The sequence below is a fragment of the Eurytemora carolleeae genome, unplaced genomic scaffold (genome assembly GCF_000591075.1).
Source record: "Eurytemora carolleeae unplaced genomic scaffold, Eaff_2.0 scaffold500, whole genome shotgun sequence".
Taxonomy (NCBI): domain Eukaryota; kingdom Metazoa; phylum Arthropoda; class Copepoda; order Calanoida; family Temoridae; genus Eurytemora; species Eurytemora carolleeae.
This window is the reverse complement of record NW_019396405.1, coordinates 198643-210275: the sequence shown is the minus strand read 5'-3', so window position 1 is coordinate 210275 and position 11633 is coordinate 198643. Positions and strand designations below refer to the sequence as shown.

General features: G+C 31.0%; 1 protein-coding gene across 2 annotated transcripts in view; it reads right to left on the bottom strand.

Moving 5' to 3' along the window:
• Positions 1 to 1385: 1385 nt before the first annotated feature.
• Positions 1386 to 11633, bottom strand: part of LOC111702606 (uncharacterized) — a 47674-nt gene continuing 37426 nt past the window's right edge. Inside the window, exons 29-37 of one of the 2 annotated variants that reach the window (XM_023474347.1) lie at positions 9593 to 9691; positions 8816 to 8924; positions 7622 to 7697; positions 6984 to 7043; positions 5681 to 5734; positions 4476 to 4564; positions 3854 to 3925; positions 3044 to 3151; positions 1386 to 2528 (exon numbers count right to left, since the gene is read on the bottom strand). In XM_023474347.1, the coding sequence (XP_023330115.1) occupies positions 2510 to 2528; positions 3044 to 3151; positions 3854 to 3925; positions 4476 to 4564; positions 5681 to 5734; positions 6984 to 7043; positions 7622 to 7697; positions 8816 to 8924; positions 9593 to 9691 (686 nt within the window). In that variant the 3' untranslated portion in view covers positions 1386 to 2509. Of the gene's footprint in view, positions 2529 to 3043; positions 3152 to 3853; positions 3926 to 4475; positions 4565 to 4585; positions 4700 to 5680; positions 5735 to 6983; positions 7044 to 7621; positions 7698 to 8815; positions 8925 to 9592; positions 9692 to 11633 lie in introns of those variants that run through there. The other variant, XM_023474348.1, reaches the window with a different exon arrangement.

Sequence of the window (11633 nt, the reverse complement as noted above, 5' to 3'; positions counted from 1 at the left end):
ACATATAAACTCCTGAAATACAAACTCCTGAGTTATTAAGTCATGAAAACAAACTTTTGAAATACAAACTCCTGAAATATAAACTCCTGAGATATTAAGTCATGAAAACAAACTTCTGAAATACAAACTCCTGAGTTATTAAGTCATGAAAACAAACTTCTGAAATACAAACTCCTGAAATACAAACTCCTGAGATATTAAGTCATGAAAACAAACTTCTGAAATACAAACTCCTGAAATATAAACTCCTGAAATACAAACTCCTGAAATATAAAATCCTGAAATACAAACTTCTAAAATACTAACTCCTGTGAAATGCAAACTCCTTAAATACAAATGCAAACTCCCGAAATGAAAACTTCTGAATTACAATTATTCCTGAAATATAAACTTCTGAAATACAACCTCCTGAAACATAAACGCCTGAAATACAAGCTACTAAATACAGACTCCAGAAAAATACAAACTCCTGAAATTCAAGAGATTGATACAGAAATTTTTGTTGATAAAATAAGACATACATACGGAAATTTGAAAAATTTTCTACAAAACAGACTCCAATTTGACGATTCTTGGATTTTAAATTTGTATTTAACAAATTGAAGAAATCCAGGGATATTTTTCACATCATTATATTTAATTAATTTTGAGAGAAAATATAGAATTTAATTTATTTCTCGGAAAACAATGTTAAAACTAGATTTTAATTATTTTTTTTCAACATTTTATTAAATGTAATATTTAGAGAGTTAAGTTAACAAACTAATAGATAAATAGAATAATATATATATAAGGATAAAACAATTCATCTTTAAATACTGTTTAGGATAAAAATCTTGTATCTTTTATTTATGTAGCAATAATAATATTTTGCAGATTTAACAATTGTATTAAAGGGAGTGACCTGCTATGTAAGGTAGTTGAACGTTGAGTATGCAGTGTTGTGGAAAACTTCTTTCGGATTCATTTGAGACATATTAAACTTTTTAAAGATCTGTAAATCTGAGTTTGAGCGTAAATTCGACGTTCAAAACTCCTACTTTGGCCTTTGGGGGTGGATACGTTTTCAGAATTAGTTTTTTTAAATTACTAAATAACGACGACATAACATGTAAAAAAGTTCTACCTTACATAACCGGTCACTCTCTTTAAACATAATAGTAATAATGTATTTGAACCATAATAAATATTAAACCGATTTTTCATTGTTGCATAAATAAGTTTTCTATTTGATAATTATTTATTGTATATGTTTGAGTATTTAGAAATAAAGGGCGAGTATATTTATGTCTAAATATTTAAAGAGACTGTCAACATAATTTCAAGTGAGCCTTTTAAAAAGAAGGCATGTCTGATTCACATCAGTACTCGTTAACTTCATTTTTAAGCACAGTTAAGCGTCGTTTTTATCTTAAAAGTTGTTGAATAAAAATTCGATGAATTTCAATTGTTGCCTCTTTAGCATAGATCGAGTCACTAAGAAACCACATTATAGGAAAGTATTGATTGTTATATAGAACAACTGGGATTTCTTCATTAAGAATCGCTTGAAAGTGTGTGTACAGTCACTTTAAGGTAAGCCGAGAGCTTGATTAACATTACTCTGAAGTTCAAACTTTAAATATAACAAAAATATTTCAAACTTCAAAGCAAATAAATTTAATAATTTGTTAATTATACAAATGCATTCCATTGTTTTAATTCCATGGGCTTTTCATTTTATTTTCTAAAATGTGTAATCAAATAATTTGGTTGAGCACTTTCAATTTACTTTTATAAAAGAGCACTTATAATAAATTTAATTTATGACCATTCCAAATAAATACGCAGAAAATATTCGGAATCTCGAACAATGAGAATTATTAAGATTGCATAAATCATTCTTTCTTGCAATATGAAAAACAGAATTTATATTCGTAAACATGAATATATGCTTAATAGATAGGCTCAGCGATTCAGCGATTAGTGTATTTGGTAATAGGTGATAAAATCCCTAAAAGGGGTTGTAGGCGAACTTTCAAGTGAACCTATATGCAAAGATGCCAATGTTCGATTCACAACGGTACCCTTGAAACCTTTGTCTTCTAGGGGAAGATATTGTAGTTTTTCTAAAATTAAAAGGGTTTAATTCCTACATGTTGTCCTACAGTAGAAATGCGCAAGTCAATTCTGCAGTGAAACCACAATTAAAAATAATCAATTTAAAAATTATAAATATTTTTTATAATTTATATTAACCAGTTAAAGGATTCAAGGATACTGTTGAATATCGGAAGTCATCATCTTTGCATGAAGGATCACTTGAGATTACGCGTACAGTCCCTTTAAAAGAAAAAAGTAAAGCTTGAATATCTCTGCATCAATTAAGAAAGTTTAATGCCTACTGCTTTCGATATATATACTGTAGGTAGAATTAGAAAAACAGCTGAAATATGAAGGAAGAATATCATAACAACATGATTCAAACTGGAAGATGTATACAATAACAATTCAAATAAATGATTAAAATTCAGTAGTCAATCTCAAACCTGTAAAAAATATATCATTATAGAAGAATTGAATAAAGATTTTGATTGAATTCAAAAACAAGGTACTAATGCAAGGAAAGTTATTTCAGAGGTGTACGCATTTTTGTACTGCAGTGTACTGTCTTTGGACGAAAAGTAAACACAAGACGGATGTCACAGCCTGTCATGGAATCCATTTTAACAAAAATAATCTAAGAAATATTCTCGTCATAAGAAACAATTATGTGAATTATCAAAATTATCAAAATTAAGTGCTTTTAACCTCCTCGGATACTTAACGAACACTATTCTTGTTTACAAACACCGCCCAGAGAGAACTGGTTTCAATATGTACGCAGAGTATACGCGACCGCAATTAACTTTCCTTGCATTAATACCTTGGTCAAGACTAAAACAATGTAAACTAAAAGCCTACATTTCATTTTTACTTATTTGTTAGAGAAGTGTTTTAAATTTATAAGTTTTAATTCTCTGTTCTTTTAAATAAAAAGAAGAAATATTTTTGATAAATTTACCTGGAAGCAAAATTCTTTATTTCCTGTTTGATGATGTCAAGGTTATTCAGTACATTGAACTCCATCATCTTACACAGACGGTCAAACGACAGGTTCGGGTACACAAACCTTCATTTCATGAATACAAATATACAAACCTTCATTTCATGAAAACAAATATACAAACCTTCATTTCATGAAACAAACCTTCATTTCATGCAAACAAATATACAAACCTTCATTTCATGCAAACAAATATACAAACCTTCATTTCATGAAAACAAATATACAAACCTTCATTTCATGAAAACAAATACACAAACCTTCATTTCATGCAAACAAATATACAAACCTTCATTTCATGCAAACAAATATACAAACCTTCATTTCATGAATTCAAATACACAAACCTTCATTTTAAGAATTTAAATTTATAAACCTGTATATTAATAGTTTACTGAGTTTTGTGCAAACATAAAAAAATAACAATATTTTTAACTCTAAATCAGACTAATAAGATTTAAAAAGTTACCTCCAAATAAAAAGTAAAAATTACCTCTATAATAAGAATAAAAAGTTATTTTCAACTAAAAAGTTAAAAAGTTACCTCCAAAATTAAAAAAAAGTTACCTCCAAATAAAAAGTAAAAAGTTACCTCCAAATTAAAAGTAAAAAAGTTACCTCCAACATAAAAATAAAAAAAGTTACCTCCAACATAAAAATAAAAAAGTTACCTCCAACATAAAAATAAAAAAGTTACCTCCAAATTTAAAGTAAAAAAGTTACCTCCAACATAAAAAAAGTTACCTCCAATTAAAAGTAAAAAGTTACCTCCAAATTGCATAATCACTATTATTATCAAATATTGTAAAGTTCCCAAATTCTTTTTCATCATCAGTTAGTCTAAAACATTATAAAATATAATAATTTTTAAAAAATGTAAATTTAGTACTTAAAATAATTATTCTGAAAATTTGAACTGTTCAAGTTTATGTATTATTGTATAAATGGAAACATAAATGGAATAAAATATTAAGCGAATACATTTTTTTGAATACTTTATTAAAAGTAACAATTGGTTGTGAAAAGATTTCACAGAATTCACGGACAGAAGGAAAAGGTAAAATTTTTGCGACGTTACTGGGACGAATGTGACCTTCACTGTAAACTCCAGTTCATTTCAAGTACCGGGCCGGCTTTTAATCAGCTAGGGCAAGCTGTGTAGTACAGTTACAGACTATGTAAGGGAGACCGGGACAGTATTATTAGCTCTTTAATAAGAGGATGATGATTAAACAAATACAAGATTTCATTCTTATTTGGAATTTACTTTAGTTGGACATATATTATAATTATATCTTTGAATAATATTTTCAAGAAATGATGTGACCATGTACTTTGGTGACGAATTTATATTTGAAATTAACTTGGAACCAAAATTGTTCATTGTTACCTTGGAACACCGGGCGCTGAATATTCTTTGAATCCCTTGTTAACAAGTGGAAAGAAAACAATAACAGGGCAGTTTGGTTCATGAGGTTCCTAGATATATAATACAATAACAGTACAGTTTGGTTCATCAGGTTCCTAGATATATAATAGAATACCAGTACACTTTGGTTCATCAGGTTCCTAGATATATAATACAATAACAGTACAGTTTGGTTCATCAGGTTCCTAGATATATAATAGAATACCAGTACACTTTGGTTCATCAGGTTCCTAGATATATAATAGAAGGTACACTTTGGTTCATCAGGTTCCTAGATATATAATAGAATACCAGTACACTTTGGTTCATCAGGTTCCTAGATATATAATACAATAACAGATATATTTGTTCAGATTGTTTATTTGGTACAAAATAATACAATTTATCTATATCACTCTAAGACAGAAGAAGAGGGTAGAATTTATGCGGTATAACTGCTACAAGTTTGTTACCTCCTAGTTCCTCTAGTTTGGATTTTACGGCTTACGCATAAGTATGATTAACCCTGGGGCAATATGAATTGTTTTTCTTCAAAAATTACCAACACGTAGCACAAAGTGTCCAATCAAACTTTTAAGAAACATTATGACATTTTTTTTATTTTTAAAAAAATGGGTCAGCGCAAGCACTTTTAAAAATCAACAATCACTATAGGAGGTCGACTTTTCAATTTTTTCTAAACATGCCGATATGGGTGTCTAAAGTTAGTTGAGCCTTTAACCACTAAATATTTTTCAGTTGTTGGTTTTTGAAATAGTGAAAATTGGTTGATCTAGGGACAAAAAAACTTTTATTTTGGAGAACTGTGGCAAATTCCCGCTATAAAGTCCCTTTTTTTGCCTATATAACTTATTCAATTTTTAATCGATTTTTATGATTTTAACATTTTTGAATTCAGTGTTTTAAGACGAATTTCTTGTACCTACATAGACATATTTTTAAAAAATATTTTTGATTATACTAGGGATTTAATTTTACAAAAACGTGATGCGCTGAATGAATTTAAAAGTAAGACATTTTTTTACATTTTTGGTTTCCTTTTTTCTTATAGAAACTTTTAAGACAAGTGCTGAAAAGATCTGAACATTTATATCAAAAAAGTGTCAAATTGTTCCACCCTTAGTATAAGAACAGCAGACTTATTCCGTTTTACATTTGAAATATACCTTGAACACGTAGCACTCCTCTAGAGGAAGGGACGCCAGCTCCTTCATTCTTGACTATATAACAAATTATGGGAGATCAAATATTGAACATACCTTTTTAGGTAATTTCTGAGGAAATATCCAACCAGAGACCAAATTCAAAGAATTTGAGCCGCAGCTCAAATATGGTTGGTCCACTTAAAATTGTATTCAATTTTTCAAGATTTCAGCCGGCGCTCAATTGAAACCGGTTTTTGGCAGATTTAGGCGGCTGCTCAAATTCATTAAATTTGGACACTGATATTCGATTATCGGTACGTAAATATAAAAGATAAAGAGATGAAGCTGAAGATTATGAAGATTATGTTACTTCCCTCTGTCCATCCTCATGCATTTTACCCCCCCCCCCTGCAAAAAAAAGGTTTCTGAAGGTCGTATGAACTAGTATAATGTTATGAAGAGTTATCATTATTATATGCATGAAGAAACAACATTTAAACAGAGAAATAATATAAATATATTGATATTTCAGACCGGGAAACAAATCAAAATTAGACATTTTACAGTGCATTGAATCTTTATAGTTTATATTCATTTCTTAGTATTATTACATAGATCAAAATTAGGAGTTTGGCCAATGTAGAATAGAGCCAAGGGTAGTTAAACTAGTTACGAATACGATAATTGACTTTTATGCATCAGGATGCATAAGGTAGGGTAGAGGACAGCTAGTTGGTGTTTTAAGAAATCCAAAATAGCCCAAACACCTCAGAAGGCAATGTTATGTTTACAAGATATTAGCTTCAGTATCTCAATTCTTTTACTCCAACACCCGCCATTTAATTACTGAGACTTCTCTCTCTGTGTTGGACCATGAACTTCACGTCTAGCTATTATAAAGTACAAGAATGAACTTTACTGTACTGTACTGTACTGTACTGTACTTTAGCCAGAATAAAGATTTGTTAAAACTAAAACCTTCAGTACGCCTGCAGAGATTTTAAAAATGTCTCCAAAAATATAGGGCCCATTTTACTATAACAGTTTTGAAGCTGACCGCAAAATTACATGACATGGTACATTAGAGAGGTAGTTGAACTAACAATACTTAGTTCAACTATTGTGTTTAAAGATTACCTTGAAGTAGTTGAACTAACAATACTTAGTTCAACTATTGTGTTTAAAGATTACCTTGAAGTAATTGAACTAACAATACTTAGTTCAACTTGAACTAACAATACTTAGTTCAACTATTGTGTTTAAAGATTACCTTGAAGTAGTTGAACTAACAATACTTAGTTCAATTATTGTGTTTAAGGATTACCTTGATTCTAGGAAATGGTATTTTATGAAGGTTTGCCCACTGCTCAGACAACAAGATTTCCTTTAGTAATTAGAATTCATTTATGTAGTATAAACTTTAAAGTAGAAAATCAAATATATTAAAGGGACTGTAATTATAAATTAAAGTGACCCTCTAAGCAAAGAAGGCATGCCCGGTTCACAACGGTACCCTTGAAAGCTATGTCTGATCAAGTATGATTTAGATATCAATGTTTATAACTTTTAATACTGATTTGTTTCAATATGTCTTCGACTCTATATATGTGATTAGCGCATTTCTACTGCAGGAAAACATAAAATTATCAGAATTTAACAATTTTAAACCTAGAAAAAATCTCTGCACTTGAAATTACGTTAACAGTCACAGTAAACTCCTTTTTTAATTTCAAGTGATATTTCCCTTAAAAACGTTATGAAAAGAGTTAAATTCTGACAATTTCCTCCATTCTCTCTTAAGCTGAGATGATTCGTATTCGCCCATAAATCTTTATCCGAATAAAAATATGAAAAATTGTTCATTTATTTAAATGTCCATCCTTGTTTCTGCAACGTAAGTCCGCAAATCACTTAAATAGATAATCCAAAAATGAACCCTTAAAGTGAAAACATTATGCTTACCTTAAAAGGTTGCGTGAGATCTGTGAGTCTGCTACTGTAGTCAAATACAAGATAAAGCATCACATTGCGCTCTGGTCTGAATAATAATAAATTCAATAGGGAATTTAATGGGAAAGGTAGATTAAAGCATGGTTGGGAATGGCAGATGAAAGCTGAGGTCACTGTCTACCAAATACCTAAGAAGGGTTTGGAAAGATAGATTAAAGCTGAGACCACTATCAACCAAATACCTGAGAAGGGTTGGGATTAAAGCTGAGACCACTATCAACCAAATACCTAAGAAGGGTTGGAAATGGTAGATTAAAGCTGGGACCACTATCTACTAAATACCTGAGAAGAGTTGGGAATGGTAGATTAAAGATGAGACCACTATCAACCAAATACCTAAGAAGGGTTGGGAAAGATAGATTAAAGCTGAGACCACTATCAACCAAATACCTGAGAAGGGTTGGAAATGGTAGATTAAAGCTGAGACCACAATCTACCAAACACCTGAGAAGGGTTGGGAATAATAGATTAAGGCTGGGACCACTATCTACCAAACACCTGAGAAGGGTTGGGAATGGAAGATTAAAGCTGAGACCACTATCTACCAAATACCTGAGAAGGGTTGGGAATGGTAGATTAAAAATGAGACCACTATCAACCAAATACCTAAGAAGGGTTGGAAATGGTAGATTAAAGCTGAGACCACAATCTACCAAACACCTGAGAAGGGTTGGGAATGGTAGATTAAAGCTGAGACCACTATCAACCAAATACCTAAGAAGGGTTGGAAATGGTAGATTAAAGCTGAGACCACAATCTACCAAACACCTGAGAAGGGTTGGGAATGGTAGATTAAAGCTGAGACCACTATCTACCAAACACCTGAGAAGGGTTGGGAATGGTAGATTAAAGCTGAGACCACTATCAACCAAATAACTGAGAAGGGTTGGGAATGGTAGATTAAAGATGAGATAACTATCAGCCAAATAGCTGAGAAGGGTTGGAAATGGTAGATTAAAGCTGAGACCACTATCTACCAAATACCTGAGAAGGGTTGGGAATGGTAGATTAAAGCTGAGACCACTATCAACCAAATAACTGAGAAGGGTTGGGAATGGTAGATTAAAGATGAGATAACTATCAACCAAATAGCTGAGAAGGGTTGGAAATGGTAGATTAAAGCTGAGACCACTATCTACCAAATACCTGAGAAGGGTTGGGAATGGTAGATTAAAGCTGAGACCACTATCAACCAGATAGATTTTTTTCTCGTCGGTTTGAGAGGCTTCCCTATATCCTTTGAAGTCACTGTCTCCTAAACATAGAGAAGATATATAACTGATTTAAAAAAAACATAATGTAAATAAATATCCCTTTAAAAAGTAATGTTCAATAGCTAGAGTATTGATAAATGCGGGCAAATCTTAGATGAATAAAAGCGATGATAAAAAGATAGGTTTATGAAAACAATTATGTTTAAATCTATTAAACAAGTATTTTAACTTATATCCATTGGTTTACCTTGTATATCCATTGGTTTACCTTGAATATCCATTGGTTAACTTTGTACATTCATTGGTTTACCTTGTATATTCATTGGTTTGCTTTGTATATCCATTGGTTTACCTTGCATATCCATTGGTTTACTTTGTATATCCATTGGTTTACCTTGTATATCCATTTGTTTACCTTGCGTATCCATTGGTTTACTTTGTATATTCATTGGTTTACCTCGTATATCCATTGGTTTACTTTGTATATCCATTGGTTTACCTCGTATATACATTGGTTTACCTTGTATATCCATTGGTTTACCTTGCATATCCATTGGTTTACTTTGCATATTCATTGGTTCGCTTTGTATATCCATTGGTTTACCTTGTATATCCTTTGATTTACCTTGTATATCCATTGGTTTACCTTGTATATCCATTGGTTTACTTTGTATATCCAATGGTTTACCTTGTATACCCATTGGTTTACCTTGTATATCCATTGGTTTACACGGGGATGATGGATACCCAGGGAAGTTTTCTCCAATGGTTAGGCCTCTGAGAGGATTGTGTATAAGCCCAGCACGACCTGATCATAAAATTATGAAATGTTTAATAATTCACTTATTTGGGTAATTTCAGGGTCAACTAAACAGCCTATTCGCTCTTGATTGGTAATAGTCTTTCTTTTCAAAGATAACTGTGGCCGGAGAAAAAGCCGATTTTTCGTTCAGAATTTGAGCGGAAAGGGACGGTCCCTCTCTTTAGACACTATTTGATTTTTTTTTCAGTAACAGCAGCCCAATAACATTCAAATTTATTATATTTTAATGTCATTATGTGTTCGTTATTATGTACTAAAATATGAAAACTTTTGATATTTGAGTTAGCAAGAAATGAACGTTTTTCTTATTAAAACATGTAAAATGTGTGTACAAAGACGACGTCTCTACGACAATCAATTAATCATTAATCGTATTTTGGTTCGTAGATTTTGTAGATTTTGTTCCCGCATGTGCACAACTTTTCATTTGTCATGCCGCGTTCAATTCAGCTTTTTACACAGGCAATGCAAAATTTGAATGCGATAAAATAGTGTTATTTTAGAAATAGAAAGTTAAAAAACAAAAAAATAAAAAAATAATGACATTTGCAATTAACGATAAGATACTACAGTTTAATTTTATATTCGAAATTTATTTTGATCCACAACATACTGAAAAAAACATCAAAATGTGTCTATAGAGAGGGACCGTCCCTTTCCGCTCAAATTCTGAACGAAAAGTCGGCTTTTTCTCCGGCCACAGTTGTCTTTGAAAATTAAGACTATTACCTATCAACAGCGAATAGACTGTTTAGTTTACCCTAAAATTAACCAAATAAGTGAACGGTCCCTTTAATATTTATTTTTATTTTCATGCTCCAATTTCAATTGGACCGAACTCAGGTAGATAGAGCAAGGTTTTCAGTAATAATACAAAGGATGAATTAATTCATCCATGGTTATACATACAGGTTATAAATATGTGTATATATATAAGGCAAACGGGGCAGTACACCAAATAAATTAATATTCTAGTTAGGTAAATAAAATTAATGTACATGATGTATTTTACTTTACTTTTGATTTCAGGAATTTGTAAGAATTTAATACTAATCATTACAAAATAAAAACAAGGAAAACTTCAAAAGCAACATTCGAAATTTTAAAATGTTCAAATGAGACAAATTTGTTTCAGTTAAAAGATTTACTCTCAAATTTGTAACATCATGTATTTGTTGTATTGTAAGTATATATGATGGGTTTGTATTATTATATATTTGTTGTATTGTAAGTATATAGGATAGGTTTGTATTATTATATATTTGTTGTATTGTAAGTATATATGATAGGTTTGTATTATTATATATTTGTTGTATTGTAAGTATATATGATGGGTTTGTATTATTATATATTTGTTGTATTGTAAGTATATATGATGGATGAGAATGTTTATTGAAAACAAGAAGAGTATCAAATCTGTTTTACAGTATAATAAAAGGTTTACACTTGTCTGAAGCGAGAGCACTTTTTTATTTACATTTTACAATCTCGTAAATTATATCCTCAGACAAAAACCTTCATGACCAATAAAATCCTGAGTTGGCATTTTTTGAGATTAAGATTCAACCCTTTATATCCTGATTGAGATTCAACCCTGTATATCCGGATTGAGATTTAACCCTGTATATACGGATTGAGATTTAACCCTTTATATCCGGATTGAGATTCAACCCTGTATATCCGGATTGAGATTTAACCCTGTATATCCGGATTGAGATTTAACCCTTTATATCCAGATTGAGAGTTAACCCTGTATATCTGGATTGAGAGTTAACCCTGTATATTCAGATTGAGATTCAACCCCGTATATCCGGATTGAGATTCAACCCTGTATATCCGGATTGAGATTTAACCCTGTATATCCGGATTGAGATTCAACCCTGTATATCCAGATTGAGAGTTAACCCTGTATATCCGGATTGAGATT